Source organism: Wyeomyia smithii, chromosome 1 (assembly GCF_029784165.1).
Source record: "Wyeomyia smithii strain HCP4-BCI-WySm-NY-G18 chromosome 1, ASM2978416v1, whole genome shotgun sequence".
Lineage (NCBI taxonomy): Eukaryota > Metazoa > Arthropoda > Insecta > Diptera > Culicidae > Wyeomyia > Wyeomyia smithii.
Genome location: NC_073694.1, coordinates 193,772,325 through 193,796,610, shown reverse-complemented (window position 1 = coordinate 193,796,610; position 24,286 = coordinate 193,772,325). Strand labels below are relative to the sequence as shown.

The window sequence follows — 24,286 nt, the reverse complement described above, 5'->3', positions numbered from 1 at the left end:
ACGCAAACGTAATTAGGGTGTATCATTAACAACTGGTATTTGGTATATTTGGTATATTTCTTAGTCTTTTCAAAGATATTATACGACAATCTGTTTAAATTGCCCGACGTTTCGGCCATTTTTAATGGCCTTTTTCAAGGGAAGTTTAATTATGTCTTCCTTATATTTAGTTCCTAACTTCCCTTGAAAAAGGCCACCAAAAACGGCCGGAACGTCGGGCAATTTAAACAGTTTGCCGTAAAATATTTTTAAAAAGCCAGATTAATCCTATCCGTTAATTATGGTTTTGTACACCATCAGTTTCATGCGGTGGCATATAGTCCTGGAGCGAAGCACCCTCCGAAGGGCAAAGTTGGTACGATTTTCAGCTTGAATAAGTCGCTGGATCTCCTTACTTGTGTTGGTATTGCCTATTACTTATACTGAGTTCCTCGAATATTGGCTTCTCTTGAGCCTCTCCCTTCCATACACTTGGTACATTGCCTCCGCCGTCGCAAAGTTTCTTGTAATAATGTTGAAATCTTCAGCGAAGCCTATGAGTTGCTGAAAATCGAAGACGTGATATGTGGGTACGTTGTACTCCCGGCTATTTCGAAGGATATACCGGAGAGTAAAGAGCCCGCTTGGAACTGCCTAGAAAAACTGTATAGAAAAGATGTATGACTTTGCATTGCCGTCATTTCTCTAATATACGGTTTCTCTAGTACTGCCTTACGAATTCTTTTGTCAAAGGAAGCAGATAGCGGAGCTGAGCCTGTGAGTAAACTTTAGAGGCGGCGTTGATCAACGGTAGGCCACGGTAGTTTCTGCATTATAGCCAATCATTCTTTTTATAGATGGGGCATAGAACTTATTCCATGAATTTCTCTTCCTCCCAAATCCTGGAATTTACCTGATAAGGTGCCGTTACTTTATCGTGCTTTTTCAGCTCTGCCGGTAGTCTGTTCTCCTTTACATCAGGAACTGAAACACTGCAATCGTTTGTATAAACCTCAACGTTAACTTCCCTTCCGCCTACTTCTGTTGCTCCGCTTTTGTAATGTTCAGCGAAGAACTGTGGTAGACAACCTAGCCCTCGTTCGTGATCAGGTTTCTTTCTACGTCCCTACACATATCTGGATTTGTTGTTGTCCTTTACGGATTTGGTTCACATTACGGCTTTTTCGTGTGTGAAGCACCGTGGACAGTCACTCTTGCGAGAGCTCCCGCAGAACCTCGATGCCGAATTTATGGGACGAGCTGCACCCTGTCTCCACTAACAAAATTTAGCGACCTGCAGTTTCAGGCATGCTTGTCTTTTCTCCTCAGAAAACCTCTAGGGTGCAGGAGAACATCTTGCACTGCGAAAACAACTGCTCTCACACTAAAGAGCAAATCAACGCACATGCTAGAAGAGAGCGACAGACGATTTTTATCTGCTGAGTTTCCTGAGGGCACCGCGGTGAAATCTGAAATCTCTCTCTTGCGAGACAATGAACTATGGTGTCCTTTCTCACACGTAAGGACATCACGCACAATAATTACATAGCAGAGCTATATGCGGTGCGTTTCACAGTTTGTTTCTTGTGCATGACAGAAGAGGAAAAAATTAATAAATTAAATTAAAAATAAATAAATTTTCAACCGCCCGCTCCGGGTCAGACGCTGTCGTGAGCCGCTTTTAAACTGAGAAACAGAGGCTCACAATGCACAGGGTGGTAAAGAAAATTTTCTATGGAAAACGTACCGTCCGTATAGGTCAACAGGAAGACGCCAATCCCCATGATTTTTACTGTTCGCAAGTGCTAACGGCTGATATCAAAAAATTTTTTTTCTTAACCCTCTGATGTCCAGTGCCGCCTTTAGACGGTTTTCAGGTAAACCTCTAAAAAGCTTCAATCAATACTTTAAAAATGTTTATAAAATTTCAAAGTGATTTTTCCGAAGTCCGCCTGAAAATGAATTTGGGCACTAGACGGTTACGCTGTCAAAAAAATTGAATGCACTTAAAAACCGAATTATTGCACTTGACGATACATCCATTATTAACTGAAAAATATTTGAATATATAGTTGACCTTCCGGACGTATCTCTTGCTTTTAGCAATTTACTATTTTCAGTTTCTCGCCATCCAGTTGTTTTTGTACACCAAGGAACTCAAAATGCGGAAGAAATGCTTGATTGGGCGACACTGAGGTAGATTCGGTGGGTTACGCATTTGGCGTGCAAATGGAGTGGCGTGCAAATGGAGTCGAATGGTTGTTCAGGAGTGTGTTTTTAACGTAATGTGATGATTTTTTTTCTGACCAAAACACATATCTTTCATCGGTATGGTGTTTTTCAAGAAATGGAATCAGAATTTTGTTCAAACATTTGTTATGGTATACTTCTTGATTGATAGCCAAACCGCTAAGCTTGAACCATGATTTAGGCAAAAAGAAAAAAGTCCTTTTTGTCAGGGCGGTTTTACACTATCTTTCTGGTGTATTATTGTTGAGGTTTGCTGGAAATTATACATAGTCGGAACCGAAAGTATTTCGCTTTCAAAATGATTTATCGTGAACCTTTAGCCAAAAGTATTGTACACTTTAGTTAGAACTGTACAATGCTCTTGCAAGATACTATTTGCATAAATAGGCAGCGCGGAAAAAAATTGTCCTTAGTTCATAACATATTTTAAAAATAAGACGCTGGATATACTGGCGCCTTTAAACATTACTGAACCCTCCCAACGGCTGCGGCCGTAATCAACCCACGCAAGCGGTTCCAAATGAAAGGGAAGTCGTGCCTCAGTGACTGGGTCCTATGCAAAACTGACAGTTGAACGCGCTTTGTTTACACCCGGCCGACATTATTCCCCACACCGCCGGAGAGTCGTTAACCCGATTATTTTATTGGCGTGTTCACTCTGTTGCGGTCCGCACAATGCCGCACATATGTGAGAGAGCGTTACGGGAAAGTAAAAACCGAGTTCGGGGTTTTTTTTTTTCGTCGACAATAACTGGTACCGAATTGGAACGAAAGATTTGATTTCGGCGATGATTTCGAAATCGACAGCGGCGTGAACGTTCTGCCCAAAACGAGAGTGAGACGGTTTTCACTTTCTAGTTTGTTAAAAGCTTTTTTTCTGGTTCATTGCAGGCAGCCTCATCTCCGTTGCGGACGCCCTGCAGGGCTACTATGGAACGAAGATCGGAGATCTAACACAGTTGCATCACGGGGTATCTGGATCGGTGTATGCGGTCGATGCTCGAACCTTGTTTCTGAAGAACTTCAACTACGATGGAGAAGGTCCAGGTAAGTGCGCATGACGGAGTTGTAACGTTGGGATTCTATCGAAAAAATGTATTACCGCAGCGGCCTATTTCTACGTGGGTAACACCCGGGCACCAAGCAACAAAGGAGCCCACCGGCTTCGGGACGAACGAGGTCGGTCGGGCATTCTGCGGAAGTATCGCAACGAGGATATCACGCTCTCGCTTCCGGAGGGAAAAACATTGCGTGACATCCGATGGTTTTCGATTTGGTGCGATGATTTCAGCGTCAACTTTGGAGATGTGGTTATCCGAAACGATTTGGATTTTCCGAGGCCAACCAAAATTGGACAGTTATCCGGAGTGCACGACGTAAGCTCGGAAAGTATTGTGATTGTAGATGCTCAAACTCTGCTGATTCCGAACTTTAACTATGACGGAGAGGCACCAGGTAAGATAATTCCATTGGGCTTGTCCATGTGAGTTACGGTACAACTCATTTATCGCCTCGCAGATGCTAAATTTTGGGTCGGTCGCGGTCCGAAACCCAGCCCACAGGGAATCCGTATTCCGGACGAGAACGGTAAGGAAACGCCACTACGCCGGTACGACAAAAAGACAATCGTCCTCACCCTGCCGGGAGATTTGACCGTGTTCGACATTGGCCATTTTGGCGTTTGGTGCGAGGCGTTCACCGTCGACTTTGGCCATGTGCGTATTCCGGACCAGATTAACGTTCCACCGTCGCTGAAGATGCTGGGTATCAGCCCACAGGTAACTAACAGTAAACGCCGAACACCGGCCAATAATCAAAATAACCGCAATCAGGGCATTCTGGATTATTTCGGGTCGTTTTTCAACTAATTTCAGCGGGCATCTTTCGACCGCTTTTGAACTTTCCTGATTCGCTGAAATCGGCCGGTTGTTGTTTTGGAAGTATTCCTGTTTCTTCACTTAAGGAATGAAAATCGGCTTGCAGAGATTGCCTGATCGCACCCCTGGCGTGCTACTTTTTCCTTCCATTTTCATGCTCTCTACGAACGCTCAGAGAATTTTTTTTCGTTTATTGCATCATTAATCAACTAAATAGATTACAGCTAGCATTAATCGCACCATTCGCTACTAGTATTTGATAAAGATGAGCATGTAGTTGCGAGAATCACTGGAGAAATGCATAAATCAACAAACACAAAAATATTAACTGTACATAGTTGGTAAAACAACCGTGCATCAAATTTCTGTTATCAAATCAATAGTGTAAGACACCTCTGTTGGGTCCAAACACAGCTGCTGAATAAATAATTCTCCTACGATTCGTGTAAAAATTGTGAAACTACTCGTTTTTATTACCATCCAACCTCGTTTCGAGCCTCAATAATACTAGTCCAACACTCAATTAACCACAATCACATCACACAAACCGCACAACCGCATTGTCACTTTGCGTCAAGTCGAGCGCACTTCACCTCGCCGTAAAACCGACCCACACTCTCCTCCCCCCCTCCGTTCGTTTTCGGGTGCATCGGCAAACCATTCTTTACTAATAATATCAGCATCCAAAGTTTGGCGCTCTAAATAAGGTAACAACACACAAAACAGAAAACAAAAGCAAACAAAACAATCACCCGCATCATCGCGGTCGCCTTCGGTGGCAGGTTAGATGACAGCACCCATTTTTAACCCAAAAACACACAAAACACAAACGGAAACGATACTTTTCCATCATCGCTTAACAATAGAACTGTTGGCAAGAAGTTAAGCAACCGACTTTAGTAAGCCATAGTAGGTATGACCCAGACGCATGGACCACCGCCACCAAGCTCACCAGCGAATTGCCACTCGATGGACCTTCCCTCTTTTTTGTACAGAACACGGGTAGGCTAGAATTGACTGCTAGAAATTGGCAATTGTTCTACTGTGCTAAGCTAAACTCTATTACTATCACGTATTGTAGCCCTTCTACTAGTACTACCACACGATACAGCCTATGGAGAAGCACCTCTCGTCGTTCGGTGTACATTGTGACTCGGACTGAAATTTAGGCGCTTGTAAGTATACGCGGTTCTAACTGGTGGAGGGATTTTCCTTTTTGCAATTTGTTTACTTTTTTGTAGCAGACATCGTAGGTAATACACTGTACATAAGACCCCGTAGAGATAGGCTACTAACAAACTCGTCCCGTTTTGTTATTTTATCAAAGTGCAAAATAAGTTCTGAATCAGCACTCTATTTGTTTGTTTCGTAACAAAGATATTGTGGACCTTCGTTTCCTTATTTTTTCCTAGTTTTAAACAAAAATATCAGAGTAAAATCTCCCAGAACACCAAATTTATTCGTTTTCCGCATTTTTTTTTCACACGAATTTGTAAGGAAATCTTATTTTTTTTTGTACCAAACTCCTGAAATTGTCATGTAACCGATTATCTGGAATGGTTAATCGGTGAAACAAAACGAGTGGAAATGAGACCCTCATCATGTTAATTTTTCCTAACTGCATATCTGTACTGTTTACAGGGTCAGACATTTTTTAATTAATATCCCTTTATCAGCTTCTATGAAAAGCTGATTGAACTCTACTGTTTTGGGAATTTTCAACTAATGAATTTCATAACGATTGGTGACGAAGTTTAAAAGTTACGGGAAGAAATGTACCTATAATTGTTTTGAAAAGTTGAAATTTTCATTCCTACTTGAACTTCAAATTGAACGGAATTTTTGCCCTGTTCAACGGGTGCTCCGGCTAAGATTCAATAAAAATGATGATAAGCGTGGGATTATATCAGAAAACGTAACGGAACAACAATAGACAATATCCCTAATTGTGTGTACAATTTTGTTCCGATTGGTCTGTCAATGTGACCATCGAAATCGTATCGAAGTGTTTAGTTATTGTCTTTATTAATGAAATCATTAGACGTTTGATAAATAAAAACCTCCCTGAGAAATTGTTCATTTCCTAGACCGATAATTTTGGTTTTTGTGTTCCTAGTTTCTGTTAGCGTTTGTGGTAATGTTGATTGGTTGTTTCTATGTTTTTTCCTTTAATTTTATTTTCCCAGCTGTTGTTTAAGTAAGAATAATTCAATCAGTTGATTGGTTAAGGGGAGGTGCTTAGGAACTCGCTATTCAGGTTGCTCATTGTTTCGTAATTTTGCTTCCCGAAAGAATTATTCGCACGTCACTTATTACATGATCGTTTTGCTTTGAGTTACGTGTTTTTGTTTATCAGGCCTTTAATAGTAACTCGGTGACTCTTCGGTGATATTGATGACTGTCCCAAAGGGATTGTAGAGATAGTGATATAATATACAAAATTGTAAATCAGTTTTACCACTCGAATTGTCTGCATCTCTCAACTGCGAAAAAGATTAAAATTTCATCCAAACCGTAATCCGTTCAATGCTACAAAGGTTATACATTTGGAAACGATACTTTGTCATTATACCATCATACTGAAGTAAAGACCTTTGTCAGAAAATAATGCGAGGTAATGAAAAGGTCGAAAAACAGTTCAAAATCATAACCACTGTGAATAATATTGTATTATAAATTAAAAATGGGAACGAAAAACAATTATAAACGCTTCAACACAATAATTGACAGTGCGTTTTTAGTTGTGTTCATAGTTGAAAAGGTAGAGTGTTGTATCTGAGAAACGTAAACGTAAACGTAGGACTATGCAAATAAGATGCCAATGGAATGAATGGAAATTTTACTTTCGAATTTCGGTTAGCAGTTCAAAAGCTTCGTCTTCTCGAAAAAGTCCTCAGACTAAATTTTAGCTCAATCGGACTACGATCTTTGGAGGCTCAAAGCAGCCTTTTTGACCGATGAAAAAATATGCACGGATTTTCGACATAAAATTGTCGGAATCGATTTTTTTTTTCAAACCAATTGTCTTAGAAACTTCGTGTTGCATTAAAAAAAATTCTCAAAAAAAAACAACTTCCTGAAAAGTCGATTCTTCGAAGAAATTTTTCAGAGGCAATTCCGGAAAATGTAGTTCTCGAACTATACAACGGTTTTTTTTAGACCGAACGTGCGTTGCACGGTAAGCGGTATCGCTAATAAGAGTAGAAAAAACTTCATCTATTACTTTGTTTTCTTTTATTCTCTCTCTTTGCAATATTCTCCCGCACTCATATCTTCACTATAACACAACCCGTAATAAAAGTGAGTGATGTGAGCGCGCCAAATCATTGTTTATCACAGGATTGTAGATTCGATACAGTTTTATGTGGAATGACACAATTTTATATTTCACCAAGTTTTTTTTTCGACTTTTTTCGACAGTGAGATACAAGTCTCCCTTACTATACTACTTGAACGAGATTTACTCTATTCTTCCGAGAAGGCAAAATTCATACGAGACAAATCATTCAATGTTATTCAAAGCAATTATTGGTCTTGCGAGAGACGGGTTATCTGTAAACTCTAAATCAGCGCAATTGAGACCTCTTCGCTCCAACTGCCTATGTTTCATGACTACACAGAGCAAGTGGGGTTTTCCTCCGAAGCACATGATTATGTAACAGCCAGTGATGAAAAACCTATCCTTTCTTCTTCTAACGACGGGTGTATGGGAGAAAAACACAACAAGCGTCGCTTTGAGGAGCTGATGTAGTATCATGTATCTGTTTTTTTCCAGGAACCTATGCACCAAGTCAATATTCCATTACGAATTGAGACTCAGGTTTATTCGCAATCTGTACAGTTCATTAGTTGTGCAGCTCGAGGTAAAACGACGATTGCGTCATATTCGTCTCATTTCCATCACTGGTAACAACAGCGTCTCATACCTGAAAACTCTTTTTTCAGGAAACGGAAAAGAAAGGCAGGTTGAGAGAGAGCAACCTAAATCAATATAACAATCTTTGGTATTTGTATAACACCTGATCACAACCAGATTTTTTTTTTCGATTTTCGACGTGAGACTATGTTTGTGTTTTCTTTATTGTAGTAAATTCTGTAAAAGTGAAAATGAAATCAGCCAAATGAAAAGTTGGATTTCAAACAGGTGATTACTGCATAACTATAACGATAGATATTATTGATAAATGTCTCGCTGTATACATAAAATTCCCATAAACACATGTCACAATTTCGAGACATGTCAGTTAGGGGCCGTCCACATTCTACGTGGACAGAAAAATCGTCATTTTTGGACGAGTAGCTCGTCTGTCAGTCAACCTCCACCAGCTAAGTTTCACTCGCGTTTCCTAATACAACATTTTGCTCGCCTCGTTTTCTGTAACAGTGGACTATGCTTTGAATGATTGAAAACACATTTCAACGCCAGAAGAGAAATCCACTCTAAAAAGATTTCAGACATAGTTATAAACTGCTCGAAAAAAAAACGGATTCAATATGGCAGATAGCTTCTGTAGAAGCTAGAATTTTAAAATCTTTTCTAATAGGTAGAAGAGTTAAAAAATAAACTAGCCTACTGATTGAAAACATTTTAACCAGAAGACATAAAAAAATTAATTTTGATTTTGAGGAAAACAAAACAAAAATTCTAAAAACGAATATGGAGGCAAGAAAAAGTTGAGAATGATAATAATTATAATGTTTTAAACCTTTTCTAAACAAAAAATATCTAAATACGAAACGAAACGAAAATTACTTTTAAAACAATTGAAACCAACAACATATTATCGCACGCATAGGAACAAACCAAAAAAAAAAAATAACGCTCCAAACGCGGCCCAAAAAGCATGGAAATAAAATCATCTCGAAAATATCTCCAACTTTTAGAAATCAGCACGGTCAGCCATTCACATGATCAAATTTCAGCCAAAATGCCAAAAACGTAAAACAGTGGAGATGCCTCAATAAGAATGAATTCCAAATTAAATAGAAAACTGCTCGAATGAGCAGAGAAATGCCTCTAAGACAAAAAAAAAACTAAAACATTGAGTTCGAATTAGTATTTAATATCTTGAAAGGGTAACTATTAACCAAAACAAATACCAAACTTAAGGAAAAACTATATCAAGTTTAATTTTGAATGCATAAAAACTCTAGTATATGTTGTTTGAAACATCTAAAAACACTTCTTTCAAATGGAAAAGATGCTAACTGAATTTAGTTCAAAATGGTTAAAAAGCGACACTGATGTCTAGAAAAAGCCAACAATGAAAATAATGGTTTAAGAAGCTTTATTTAGACAGGAAAGAGAAAAAACCTGATCATTAATTAATCAAAAAGGGCTGTAAAATATTTCGCAGGTAAAGAAAAAACAGACAGAAAAAAAATTATTTCAAAATTTAAAAATTAAAAAAAAGTATTAAGCAAATTAGGTGTTCCGAACTAACTTAAAATGCTGAGGAACGCTCCCAAAAGGCAAAAAATGACAAAAACTAAAAAAAGAACTTAAATTTGGTTCAAATTAAGAAATAACTTTATAGCCAAATGGTTGAGTTTAGCAGAAAATGTTTCAAAGACCTGTGCTAACGAAAGAAAATTTATGCAGCCAATTTTATCACAAATACAGCTGAATACATGCCGATAAAGGCAAAAACAAACTTGGTAAGACACGCACATAACTTAAAGCGATACGTGATCTACCAAGCCAAGCAGAAGACGACCATCACGAAAAAAGTGCTTGATGCTCGTCTTCGGCTGGGCACGCAACGAATGAAGAACAGCACCACACAGCGAATAACTCTTTAATGTGTCTTTTCTGCGGTTTCATAGAGCCTATAATCGCATCAGTCCCATCTAAAAAATCATCGATTCGAGAAAGGAGCGCTTGAAGGTATTTTACTTGTTTTAGGTATTTCACTTGTTTGGAGCGGTTTGTTCCTATGTTTTCGACATAATAAAATAGACCTTTATGATAACTTCTTTATTGATACATTGCATTTTTCATGAAAATTGCAATGAAAAAAACGTTTCCTTCTAAATTCTGACAATTTTAATTTGAATGACTATTTGAAACGAGCAGTTCATCCACAGGGAATTAACACCTCGCAGAAAGAAGCATTGCTCAAGGCGTTTATTTTTAAGATGAGACAATTTTACCTCACATTTTATTCTGACTTTTTGGAACAAAACCAATATTTTTATATTCTCAATCGATAGTAAAGCAAGTGATGTATGGATTCGGATTGTCAACTAAAAAATGATGAAAATTCATATGGGACTGATATGCGATTGTAGGCAGTGTAGCTCTGGAATAACTTAATGTTAACAAGTATGAGTACGTAGTAGAGTACTTTCAGCATTCCATAGCTCAGCCGTTCGCTCCGAATCAGACGCAGTTATACATTGCCCAATATGGAAAATAGGCGATTGCAGACACTCTTCTAAGTTAGCACACAACCAAGATTTCCACCGAGGTTGGATCCGATTTTCACTAAGGTTACTAAGGCTCCCCTATCAAGTTAAGAAAGGAACGTTATCGCCGGAGGTGATAGGTCCCAGCAGCGCCTCGATTTACACTACAGTCAAAATTTGCTAACAAATTTGCATTTGAATCAATTTACCCATTGAGTTACAAATGCAGATGCTTCGCCAGATATTTTAGCTTGAAAAAGTGCTCCACCGAGCATAACATCTGGGAGCCCCTGGTATGTGGGAAGCCTGAGAATGAACATACGCAAGTCACTGGATCAATGGCCTGAAATTCAAACCAACACCTACGCGCTTTAAAGGTGCACTTTTTAACCTGATAACTATAAAGTCCTTAATGTAAAGACAGGGTCTCTCAATTACAATATTCAGCGAAATTGCTTTCCAGAAGACAAAACGCAACAGAACGACCGTCGGAAACTTTCTAAGAGTTTCGGATAAAATTAACGATCACTACTCTCATGAGATTAATTCAAATGAATGTGTGTGAATTGGGACTCTCGTGCTATGACCGGTAGCACCAATTGGTTTGCAATCAATTAGATTGTTTAGTTCCACGTCAGGCTGTATACCTTGTAGAATTTTTTATCGGTCGACTCCACTTCCCGGAGTCCGATTGAGCTTAAATTTCACATATTTTTTCTCGAGAAGCAGAAATTTTTGAACGTATGTCAAAGGTCAAATTCCAGAAACACTAATATAGAAATAGTAATATTCGCAAAAATTAGGATCAATGGCTCGGGAGGGGTTTAAATCCTAGCGAATTCATGTAAATTGCTTGTAATAAAAAAAAATTCTTCATTTCATTATAGTACTGCGATGACACAAAAGCGAGGGGGATATATACATCGTAAAAATACTGCGTAAAAAACCGCGTTCTATCAGTTAATTAAAAACAACCGCGTTACCTCAAAATTCTGTGTAAACAAACCGCGTTGATTTCCATGCTAGTTTTAAGTTAGACTTAATTTCAGCTCGTAGTCGGCAGCGAGGATAAAAAATTTGCTTTAGTTTTTAAGTCATCAGATATAATTGGCGCCGTTAAACATTAAATTGTATTTGTGCCGTGTCAAATAAATGTTATGTGAAGAAAAAAAAAAACCGCGTTGATTAAAAATCTGCGTGAAGTAAACAACCTAGGAAGGCTTTAGAAAAAACCTGAGACGCTCTGCGACAAATATTTTATATTATCATTTCGGATTCTTCGGAGGGTGGAGGTTTTTTTTTGAGTCTTTTATCCAACAAACACTGTTTGTTTCTTGTTCACATAACATTTATTTAACACGGCACAATACAATATAATGAATGAACACGTTAACGTTTTTGCTTCCCAACTCTTGTTAATTGGTAAATCCGCGTAAGAATTTTTTAACTAGCGCAGTATCGTGTAGAAAAATAGCGTTAATTCGAAAATCCGCTCAAAACACTTCGTAAAAATCTACGTTGAAAAACCTGACTATAATATTAAAAGTTTGGGTTAGGCTTCACTATTCAAGTGGATTGCTAGCATTAATAAAATCTTACACCTGACGGATTAGTAATTTCGTTGGTTTAAAACTTGGCCGCAAAATTGTTTCAACGCCGTGCAATTTTCATCGTGCTGTTTGTTAAGATAGATTTCAGTTTACTTTTAATATTTTCAATATTTTTAAACCGGTGTTAAAATGAAGGTGACAAAACTTTCTAGGGAGTTATATTTTACGCGAGGATTCAGGAATAACGCAACCAGAAGGGGTTTTTCTCACGTGTTTCCTGAGTAAAATTATTTGAATTTCGTTGTAATTTGCTGATTTTGTTTTATGTTTGCGATCAGTTCAATTTTGAGAAAATTATTATACATTTATATTTTATTATTTTTTTCCTTGAAACAATTTTTTCGGTTCCAGGTATTATATTGCAAAAATTATTTTCTACCATTTCATCTTAAATTTCCAATAATGTTTTGAGAACTTGAAGCTGCATGAATATGAAGACATTTCTCAACAAACAATTTAGTTCAATATCAATATTAATGGTGAAAAATCTACGCCCACCTTTCTATCAAATCTTGCGAAAAAAATCATCCATTAAGATTATAAGCAAATTTAATAATTTGTTTCTACTATTACAATTAATAAAGTTATTGCTGTTTCAAAATCAACAAATTTTGCTTCCGAAAAAAACCACATGATTATTGAATAGTACAGAAAAGTTTAAACAATATTCGTTTCACTCTATACCCGCGCACACTGGAGATCGTGTGACAGTGAAAGGTTTTATTCATCGGAATGGTCTTTTTAAATGTCGTAGGAATGAAAGACAAATATAATTAGTAGCATTTGAGTAAAGGTAACAAAACTAACTGAATACTCGAAGGTTTAGTTGTGTTTTGGTAAACTTTTCGGAAGCTATTACAACAAATTTGTGAACAAAACAAAAACCATTCCTGGCAAATATGTATTATGTCAATTTAGAGATTGGCGATCATACACGCGACACTTCATTTCTCGACCATCACTAAATATTTCAATAGTGAATAAATTTATTCGAGGCGATTTTTTTGAAAATCGCATGTCAGGTTTTTTATATATTTTTTTAATAGAATAAAAAATCACGTATTAAAATTCGGCTGTCATCTGAGAGCGAATTTCTACTTTTCAGTTAGATAACTGTTTTGAAAAGTAGAGTAAAATAATTAATCGGTGGTGTGTAACCCTAGTTGACCTTTGCATGTTTACTTCAATATCAATTGTTTCGAAAACCCCCATCACTAATATAGTAAACGCAATCTAACAGCACCATCTAACAATCGCAGCACAAGCTCTAACTCGCTAACACCTAACATCATTCGCAAATCGTCCGGTCCGGTGCAGTCAAGACACCAGACCCACACGCGTACACACACACCCACATCTGCGGTGGACCCCCAGGAGGGACATGTTTAGCCAGTAGCATACGATTCTCATCTCATTCCGGCAGCCGGCTCTCATGCGCATTTTCTCTCCTTCTTTCAACTTCTTTTCGCCCATCACACCCCTCCGCCGCTTGTTCTCTCGGCCAGTCCAAATTGAACTGCGAAGTACTTCTGGATGACCTGGCGTTCGAGGTGCGATGGGCCGTCGCCGGCGAGAGCATCGTTATCCAGCTTGTGGCCAAACTCGGTAAGTAGCTGCGGTGTTATTCTAAAATGCTTAAGAGGTGCGCGGTTGTTGCTCGAACTAATTGCGGAGAAGAAAAAAAATGTAATCAACGTCGGCGTAAGGCGGTTGCGTAACTTCGTTCCGTGGCTTCCGTCCATTTCAACTTGATATGAGCTCCGTCAGTGATAGAAAGATAATTAAGATGCCCGATAGATGAGGAAATCCGTCGCGATCGATTACGAGCTGACGGTGGAATAAAGTTTCGCAACCACTTTTTTCTCAGTGAAGGTTCCATCATCTGCCCCTGCTTCTTTTAGTAAAGGTCAATGGAACGACAAACAGGACAACGGTGGTGCTACGTCGTTGTGCCATTTTTTTTTTGCTTCATAACCTCGAGCCACGCTAAGTGCCCCAGGGTGGTCGTTCAGTGGCTCCGCGATGGCTGTTCGACATTTTTTACATTCGCGCGCAATTCGAGATCAGAAAAGACAAGCGAAAAGAAAAGAAAAAGGTTTGCTAACGACACACTGCAATTTAAGTACGTTGACATCAGTGCTGCGGTTACTTAATCGTTACCTAATCGTCATACGTGGCAGTGTCATGACACGAGCTTAACGACTTGCACTTCTTGATTCGCTTTTCGATGAACTATTTTGTGTATGTATTTTGCAGAGGATGGCGAGTATATGGCTTTCGGTATTTCTCCGGATAATGCGCAAAGTATTATGGTTGGAGCAGATGCAGCCGTGGTTTGGGTAGACAAAGCTACCGGGAAAGGATTTGCTCAGGATTACTACCTGGATGCGAAATCCCAGTGCTCTGGTGGCCGGGGATCTTGCCCGGATACGCGAATTAGTGAGAACAGTAACTCGATTCGGTTGTTGAACGCTGCCATGGTGAACGGATACTCCATCGTTACCTATCAGCGACCACTGAGAGCCACAGATCATCTGGATTTACCCATCTTTACCAACGCATCGCAGGCAATTGTTTGGGCCATCGGACCCCTGAACCAACGCTACGAAGTTTCCTATCATTCGCAATTCTTAAAGAGTAATAAACTAGTCGATTTTGGCCGTCAACCGTACTGGAATTGTCCAACGCCGGAGTCCGACCAGCATAAGACGCAAGAAACTCCACAAAAACTGCAAAATCTGGAACCGAACCGCCGAGCCGATTCTATGCAACGTCCGAAAGCACCAGCCACAGCTCGACCCCCGGCGAAACCGGGCGCTTGGGATATTCCTCCAATTCAGTGCTACGAACCGGATGATGGAGTCTTCTACGCACAAATGGGACCCACTGGGGGCAAGCAAGGGTATCCAGCTATCACCGGTAAGTTATTTGGTTTGTTGAACTAAATTTTAAACTATTAATTTGATTCCTATAGGTCATGTTGGTTGGGGCATTTCATGGTACATCAACGGGTTACTCATTCCGGAGATCTATGTAGTGCGCGGCAAAACGTACACCTTTGTCGTGGAGGGAGGTCATGATCCAGATGTTCCCGCCAAATATCATCCATTTTACATCACCGATGACCCAGTTGGTGGCTATGAGCACCAGGAGGAGAAAGCCAAGAAGGTAATGTAAGGCCATTACTTAAAAGACAGAATTAATAATTCTGTTACCTTTTAGCACATCCGAATTTTTGCTGGAGTTCACCAAACTCGTACCGGACAGTTGATGCCAACCGGTGTTGGACGACTATGTAATTGGACACCGAACCCAGATGGACCGCCCGCCGATTCGTATCCTTCCTTTGGGGCATACCAGCGTAGTCTCTCCTTGAAGTGTGATCCCGGCGAGCCAGGAGTGATCACTTGGACACCCGATGCGGATACTCCAGATACCGTGTACTACCAGTGTTTCACCCATCGATATCTCGGCTGGCGTATTAATGTGCTCGACTCGTGCGACGTGGCAGCGCCAAGTGAAATCGATGAAGTGTACGCCGAACCAAATGACGATGGAATAGCTGCGGAACAGTCGATTCGTCATGAATCGAAATTACTGCCATCGGACTCGTATGTTCAGCAGCACGATAACCAAATCGGTCAAGCGGAAAAAGACACAATCAAAAACCATAAAATGAACGAAGATCAATCAAACAACGATCATAATTTGGACCTGGAGAATGACCCGGAAATGACCAAAATCATTGAGGAAGGCATACGAGCAGCGGAAGATCTCGAGGAGAAACTAAAAAACAATCAAACCTACGGCAACCACTCTGGAAGCGATCAAACATCCTATCATCCGGAAGGATCACAACCCGGAAAGCCCCTTCTAACATCATCCGGTCTTCCGGTGTACCTTCGACCGCCAAACAACGGTCCCATGTTCCGCCCAGTAAAACTACCAATGCGTAGACCGATCGCCGTCGAAAGACGGCCCATCAACGGGCGTCCAAACCGACCTTACGTCATCCCACAACCGTCCATGATCATCAGTCACTATCAGAAACCAATGAACCCCTTAGTGCGACCGTTCATGCAGAAGAGCAAACTCCCAATGAAAGCGATCGCTCCGATCCTTCTGCTAGGAGAACCAACCGAAATCAAACCCTTCCGTAAAGTTGCTATGCCACCTCCACCGCCACCACCGATGGAGATGATGCTGGTCAAACCAACGAAAACCATCCCGTACATGATACCGGAATTACCGCCCCATCTGCCGGTGGCCCTTAAAATGCCTGAACAAACCCCGATCAACCTGCCCGTTCGATATACAAGACGACCGATCATGAAAGAACCCCTGAACGTAAAACCGATCTTCAAGGCACCTTACGATGTGCACGAGAACAAAACACCGGTAGATCCTTTGCCAAACAGTGGATTCGAGCCCAGCTCTGTGGTGGTGGAAAGCGGTTTCAAACCGATTCATCGCCGTAACGGCGAATCCAATGCCGAGTATGAGGACCTGATGCGACACCACTCGAACATGATTCAACGTCGCCAGGACTATGATATTGACGAAGCGATTGAAAGCGACGCGCTGATGATCGGAAGCGGAGAGCCCCAGAGGCAGGCTTTCGAACCGATGTTCATACCTTCACCCCTAGACAGTATGGCGATGGCGCACAAATCAGCGGAAGTTGACAACGACCGTAAAGACGGCCAACTGAGCGGAGATTTGAAACAGATGAACGTAGAAGTCGGTGAGGATAAAATGGCCATGGCTGACGACCGTGTCGACTCGTTTTACCTGCCCCCGGATGGTCAAAATGTAGTCAAAGTATACCCGGAAGGTTCCGTCGTGTCCTACGATGGCAAAGCGGTGTTGGACGTTTCCTTGCTAAAATCACCAACCAACGTGCGGCAGGAGGTCGTTACGAAGACGGAACAATTTGTCCGTGATAATCCTCAGTTTGGACCGTTCCGCGGGGAAATTCCCCCCATTTCCGACTACGTTGCACCGGACTCACACCCAATCTACGGTGTCCGAGGGACCAACGCCGTTCAACCTCCGGTGTCGGAGTACGCGAACCCACTGGTACCGGGTGGAATTAACGCGCACGACAATAAAGATCTAAGTGTCAAACCAATTTCCACTAAACTGTCGATCGTCAAACCGGTTGAGGAAGAGGTAGAAGAATCGCGGAAAAAACGAGAAGCTCATCATCACCCGGACCACCACGGAGACAATTTGGACGAGAGCTGGGAAGATCGGCGCGCTAAGAGTGGTGCCGCGAAATCTGCCTCCGCAGTTACGGTTCTGTTTTCTGTAGCCCCTCTGAATCTCCTTCGGAGATCGCTTTAACTCTCACTGGAAGCACGTCTTTCACCATATTATCTCGATATAAGTATTGTTAGTTAAGTTTTATTTAGTACGAAAAGTACACGTGCTAACGAATTCGGCGCAGCCGGCTGAATTTCGACACTGTAAATAATAAACAAAAAGCTCCTCAGTTAAATTTTCAATCGCCGTTTGAGCAATTTGATGACTTCCTCCTGGTTGGTTAAACGGGCGTAGTCCAGCGGTGTCAGATGATTTTCGTCGCGTATTTTCAAACGGCATTTTTTCTCTACCAGATGTTTGATGATGTCGGGGTTACAGTGCATGAAGATTGCTCGGAAGATCAGCGTCCAGCTGCATCGATCACGAGCCTCGGCGCTACAACCATGCGAGAGAACAAATTTCAGTGTCGGCAGATCGTTACTATCCACCGCGTAATGCCCCGCGCTCAAACCGGCGCAATTTGTCAGACTGATATCCGCTCCGTGCTCAAGTAGGTGACGAACCATTTTAATGTTTTTGTTGTACACCGCGAGCTGGGAAAAATAGTTTTCTTAAGTAAAGTTTAGCAAACTATTAACAAACTCACATGTAGTGGGGTTTCTCCGTTCATTGGAACTCCTAAATTAACGTCAGCTCCTAATTCTAGTAGAAGATCGACAACTTCCACGTTACCAGTTCTGACCGCTTGATAGAGTAATGTCTCACCATTAACCGGAACATTTATCAACTCCGGTTTGATACTAAGTTGCTTTCGAATCAACCCAGGTTGGCTTTTTTTGACCGCTCTAAACACGGCCGTCGTAGACGGAACATCCGGTAGAGTGAATGATTTGAAAATACCAGATCGTCGTAGATAGATGAAACTATCGTCGTCCCTATCCTGCTTCAGTACATTGATCCGAAACGAGTAGCACAGATTCTGCTCCAGATTACGAACCGTCACGGACCACGCCGTACCCCAGTACACGACCTCCCATTGGTTACGTTTGCAGCTGTAGCATTTCTCTACTTTGAACAAATCGAACCGTGGCTCCAAAGGGGATTCATCCGAAAAATCCCACCGGAAACCGATGACCGAGGTTGTTTGTTTGAAAAGGTACACCTTAAAATTCTCATCGGAATGGATGAGTTTTTCCTGCGTCGTACAAGCCATTTCGATGCTGTCTGACCGCGGCCGTTGCGAAGCGGCGGGAATCTTGTTGGATCGATTGCTACCAGTAGTGGCGCATGCGTTGGGCGAAACTCGTGATGGGCGAAAAGTTCAACCAGCAGCAAGCTTTCGCTGGTAGCAGTGGCGCCAGCTGGTAAAAAGTGTGATAATTACACGCCCTGGATGAGTATCTTTTTTTTGCAAATAGGTTGAGGTTCGTTCCTAAATAACGTGGCCAGAATTTGGTTAATTTTTCGATCCCCTATTTCTCGTACTGTCGAATAAAACGGACTTTTACATAAAACCACCAGGTTTACGTCATTTACGCACAGATATTATCATGAATCAATACGAAAATAAAAAGTGTTATTTTCATTTATTTTCGAATATTCGATAACTGTGATAGACAAAACACAGTTAAGAATGTGTATATTCTCGAAAAATACCTACATAAAAATCTTTAGCAGAAAATAGCTCAATGAAAACTACGTTTTCTAACTACAAATAAACGAGAATTAAACAGTTCAGTTAAAGCAAGGTCCAAAATACAGGAGCGTAGTATTCTAATAAGCGAAATTACGCTCCGAAAAGTTGCTGCTATTCTCTTTTTCAACTAAACGCGGCATAATAGCCTTGGTGCTACATTCCGATTCGGAACTTGACCCTCTGTTTATTAATACACAGACTTCGCAGCCGACTGTTTAGTGTACAGGACAATGCGGGGCTTGCGCTAAGATCCTACTGACACCAACAGTCTTCTCCCGAGCCGAGACTCGAACCAACGACGACTGGCATGTGGCGCACAGCTTGCCCTAGCAGTTTAGCAAAAATTAGAAAAAAAATCAAAAACAGCAATTATGCTACTCGCTACCCTATTTGCTTATGGTTTCAGTCCGATTTTTCGTGAAAAATAATCACGATCGCTCTAAGTCTTAGCTTGAGCTTGAGCTTGATTGATCACCACCGGTTGCCACTTCGTTACTGACCAGGATCGATTGGAGTTGTAAATCGAATTTAGTGATTCCTGCTTGGGATTTAGCTTTTCGATGTGCATCTCCAACAACTCCTGCATGCTGATCAGTACCGACGCCTGCCGGTCCAGAACGTAGATCAAAGGAAGGAAGGAAAGGGGTGTTAGTTCGATACTTGTTGTTACTAGAGGCCGGATATACTCCTGCACACTCCACAAGCACCACGGGTATAGGAATTTTGTGTTAGTTGTTTGTCGCGTTTCTTCCTTACATACGATAAAACTCTTGGCGGTATTTATGGGCACTCGTCCACTAAGATACTTTTCGCGAACCTATCTTTTGTGTATCTAAGACGTTTTGTTTCATTGATTAAGGATTTTAGGAGTACGACGGGAATTGAATGATGCTATATATTTTTTTTTACGAGAAACTTAAATTTGAACACAAAACCTATTGCGCGAACAAAACAACTATTGGGTCAAAATAACTTGCAAGTAATAGGTGATGCGCGAAGTATTCAGGTTTCTATCTATATTTTACGACATTCCCTTAAATTAAAAGATATCTCATGTCCATTTCATGAAAAGTATTTCTGTGAATACTGTATATGCGAAATATCCTAACATCCGAATGTGAATCGTTTTCTAAAGATTCGTTTATCTCCCGAGCTACCTCATCATACCCTCAATACTTACAATAAAAATTGTGATTTGATACCTACTGAATTTATAAACTTGAAAACTCTCATGCATACAAAGCGTAACCGATAAGGATTATTATGTTTTGGCAAACGTTTGCACAGTTTTTCATTCATCTATCTCGAATCTAATCTAACTCGAATAGTTGCTCATTCAATCGAAACAGTGAAACTAGCTAAATGGAATCACATTTATTGTTTTCCGGCAGAATTTATATCTAGGTCAGACGCAAACAAAAGAAAAACCGACTCTCGACCTGACATTTTTTAGTCAACGCAACACAAGAAAATATACATCTAGAATTTTAAAATTGGCAAAATGCATGCATTTCAAGCTCAAAAAGTATATAAAATGCGTATTGACTCGGGTAACAATGTATTATTTCAAATCAATTGACAAAATGCCTAAACATTATTATGGTCAATATTTAATTCTTATCTATTTTTCAAAAGCTAGAGAAGTTATAAAACAAAAACTTATGAGATCATCAGAAATCTGTCCGTGGACTCTGAAAGATATGCTCTGCACAGTAGGCGGCACTTGCTGGCACCAGCAGCGAAAATTTTGCATCCCAATGCATAAGAAATAATAAACACAAACTCAGGTATTTGGCATGTCTGTTTCGACATTCATCACGTATGTCAACCTAACACTCACCAAAACAAACCTAACACTCACCAAACACACTTCAAAGGCGTCAACAACTGTCAACAGTTTCTTCGCACGGTGGAATTACATTTTTCATCAGACAAACACGAGTAGGTATTCCATTTTAAAGCCAGATCGGCAACACCATCAGATCTTCAACATATAAGAAAAAAGAGCTCTTAAGACGCAACAATAGCACGTAATTTTCCAATTGATTTTTTTTTTCCAATTGGAATGTAGTCATATTGAAGATGGATGTAGTAGTTTTCAGTCTAAATGAGCTATTGAAACATTCAGTTATTAAAGGGATACTTAGCTTCTGGTTTCCGAATGTTCAAAGGAGAAAAAGATTCTTAATAGTCGGAATACATTATCTGATTTCCGATTTCACTACCGAAATGCTTGACTTGTAGGTTACATGCTCTCGCTCCCGCTCTCTCTCGAACACTTTACATGAACTATCACCAAGGAAACGAGAAACAGCAGACATATTTTGGCATGTCGACAGAAGCAGCATCTTTGAATCAAATTTCCACTTGTAAGTTTGCTTGTCCTGACGAATTTCACGGATTTCACACGTGGCGTACCGGACTTAAAAAGCCTGCTTGAAATTATTGATTTTTTGAACCAAAAATCATGGAAAAATCACTAATATTCGTAACGATTTTTAACGCGTTGCAGCCGTTCAGTACTGTGCTGCCAGATCTTCAATCACGATCGCTCTAAGTCTTAGTGTAAAAAGAAAAGTACGCAGAGTATCCCATCAAATTTTTTTTGTTGATTTACAGTTTACTAGCTGACCCGGCAAACTACGTCCCGCCTATTTTAGTGTTTAATTTAAAAAATTTAAACATTTGTTTATATCGTTTGAAATAATTGGTTTTATCGGAATGACAACATCCTCGACTTTTGGCTTTTGTACATCACCTCTATTCCGGAAATATTGGGTGCATTTCAGTTATTTTCATTGTTTCCAGAAACTGAAAGTGGTCATCTTCGAATTCAAAATGGTGTCTGTTGTCGATTTTAGCTCCTGTGTATCATTCTGGCCATTTTTGGCCGTTTTTTTAGAAACCGGAAGTTGCCATCTTACAATTCAAAATGGTGTCGGAGGTCAATTTTTATTTCCTTGCATCATTCTGGTTTCGGCAATACTCATATTGGTTGGTATTTAACCACTTTAGGCTGTTTTCCGGACACCAGAAGTCGCCATCTTGCAATTCAAAATGTTGTCTGAGGTTGATTTGTGGCTTCAGTGCATCATAACAATACCGGAAATACCCATGTTGGATGGTATTTGGTCATTTGCTGCTGTTTTTCAGAAACCGGAAGTCGCCATCTTGGATTTCAAAATGGTATTTGGAGACATGCCAGAAGAACGGGAGGGTGTCGAAACATTATGGACATGTTTGTTACACCTAAAAACATTTACTTGCCAAATTTGGTTATACCAATCAAGTTCTCGAGTTGTGCGAAATTTGAGTTTCATTTGTATGGGACCCCTCTCTTATAGAAAATGGAGCGGTGTCAAACCATTATGGATATATTTGTTACCCCTAAAAACATCCACCTACCAAATTTGGTTCTATTTACTTGGTTAGTTCTCGAGATGTGCAGAAATTTGTGCTCCATTTGTATGTAACCCCTCTCTTCTAGTAAAGGGAGGGGTGTCGAACCAATATGGATATATTTGTTACCTCTAAACACATCCACATGCCAAATTTGGTTCCATTTGCTTAGTTAGTTTTTGAGATGTGCAGAAATTTGTGTTTCATTTGTATGGGACCCCTCCCTTCCAGGAGAGGGAGGGGTCCCAAACAATCATAGGAACCTTTCTCGGCCCCTAAAACCCCTACATACCAATTTTCACGTCGATCGGTTCGGTAGTTTCCGAGCCTATATGGATCAGGCAGACAGACAGACTGGACTGCATTTTTATAGGTATAGATTACGCTATTAATAAGCGGATATTGACTGAAGTATAATAGCTTAAAGGCTGTACGGAATCAAATTGCATCTTTTTCAAATAACTGTAACTTTTTACTCATTGGGTATTCTCTATTGAACATGTGGGTGAAATTTGTTCAATGTGTATTGCTGACACTGTGTTAGTTGCACTCAGCTATTAGTGCAATCGTTGCAAAGATGGAATCGGAAGTGCAGAAGAGGCGTGTAGAAATTATGCGCACATACCTCGCAAATCCGAATCTTGCTCATCGAGCAATCGGAAGCTGGGCATAGTTCAATCTACGGTAATTCACTTTTTCAATCGGAACAACGAGCGTTTGACCATCGAACGGAAAGAAAAAAGTGGTTGAAATGGATCGTGTACAGGATCACAAGCGGGTAGTTCAAGATTTCAAAAGGAATCCGAACAATTCAGTTAGAGTAAAACTTTCGTTCAAGATGCGAAAAACCGACGTACCAATACTTTACCGCTCATCATAGATTCGAAGCTCCTGAGGACTTTAAAAAGCGGAAGGTGTCAAAGTTTGCCAAAAGTAGGTACATGGTTTGGCAAGCAATCTGCTCATGTGGAACGCAGAGTACTCCATTTGTGGTAACCGGGGTGGTCAATGGGCAGGTCTACTTGAAGAAATATCCCCAAAAGCGTTTACATACACTTTTGAGGTCTCACAATGGTCCTACAGCTTTCTGGACGGATGTAGCCTCGTGTTATTACTCGAAAGACGTTCTGGAGTGGTTCAAGACTAAGGAAGTTAATTTTGTATCGAAGCATCCCAATCCCCCGAACACACCTGAACTGCGGCCAATTGAGGAGTACTGAGCCATCATGAAGCAGGCACTTCGGAAACATCCTAAGGAAGTAAATTCGGAGGAGGATATTAGGAGGATCAAACGTTTAGAAGACGTTCTGAACAGTGTTAAGAGAAAGGTTCGTGCCCTTGGATATGGGGATGATATTGAATAAAACAAACAGTGAAAAAACTAAATAACATGTTTTTTTTACTACCAGAAAGTTAGAAGGCGATTGGCTGGACGAGTGATATTCACCAAATCTTTTTCCTTGTGCTGCAATTTGATTCCGTATCCCCTTTAATCAGCCGTCTTTCAACAAGACGGTTTGTTGGGTTGAGAGGTTACGTTACTAGTTGCTCGTCTGGAAATCGTCAAAATCTGGAGGGAAAAAGTGATGTAGAAAAAGCAGGTGAGTAAAATTTTTAACGTTTAACGTTTCAAATTTAAAAGTGCAGTTTGATAATGTGAGGTATTCTGGTGCTGAATTAGCTGTTTGGTAATAAATAATTGCAGGTAAGTCGAATAATTTGAAATGTTCGAAATTGGTTATCATATGATGAAACCAACGAACAATCCTCCCATACAAGGATTCCGTCCCATTTCACCTGAA

The 24,286-nt window shown here is 40.4% G+C and overlaps 2 protein-coding genes across 3 annotated transcripts in view; one reads left to right on the top strand and one right to left on the bottom strand.

The window, feature by feature from the left end:
* Positions 1-17,624, top strand: part of LOC129727055 (protein Skeletor, isoforms B/C) — a 39,506-nt gene extending 21,882 nt beyond the window's left edge. The window contains exons 2-8 of one of the 2 annotated variants that reach the window (XM_055684451.1): positions 3,121-3,276; positions 3,337-3,684; positions 3,748-4,007; positions 13,630-13,729; positions 14,381-15,043; positions 15,099-15,292; positions 15,347-17,624. In XM_055684451.1, coding sequence (XP_055540426.1) covers positions 3,121-3,276; positions 3,337-3,684; positions 3,748-4,007; positions 13,630-13,729; positions 14,381-15,043; positions 15,099-15,292; positions 15,347-17,470 — 3,845 coding nt within the window. In that variant the 3' untranslated portion in view covers positions 17,471-17,624. Of the gene's footprint in view, positions 1-3,120; positions 3,277-3,336; positions 3,685-3,747; positions 4,008-4,103; positions 4,567-13,629; positions 13,730-14,380; positions 15,044-15,098; positions 15,293-15,346 lie in introns of those variants that run through there. The other variant, XM_055684460.1, reaches the window with a different exon arrangement.
* Positions 17,560-18,607, bottom strand: LOC129727067 (putative ankyrin repeat protein RF_0580). The gene is made up of 2 exons (XM_055684472.1): positions 18,036-18,607; positions 17,560-17,982 (listed from the first exon to the last, which is right to left on the bottom strand). Exons 1-2 carry the CDS (start codon positions 18,600-18,602, stop codon positions 17,620-17,622), a joined length of 930 nt encoding a protein of 309 aa, XP_055540447.1. The 5' UTR covers positions 18,603-18,607; the 3' UTR covers positions 17,560-17,619.
* Positions 18,608-24,286: the final 5,679 nt, after the last annotated feature.

Coding starts and splice junctions, on each gene's coding strand:
- LOC129727067 (XM_055684472.1), bottom strand. CDS start 18,602: ATGGCTTGTACGACGCAGGAAAAACTCATCCATTCCGATGAGAATTTT. Junction 17,983..18,035: donor ACGGAGAAACCCCACTACAT/GTGAGTTTGTTA, acceptor TATTTTTCCCAG/CTCGCGGTGTACAACAAAAA.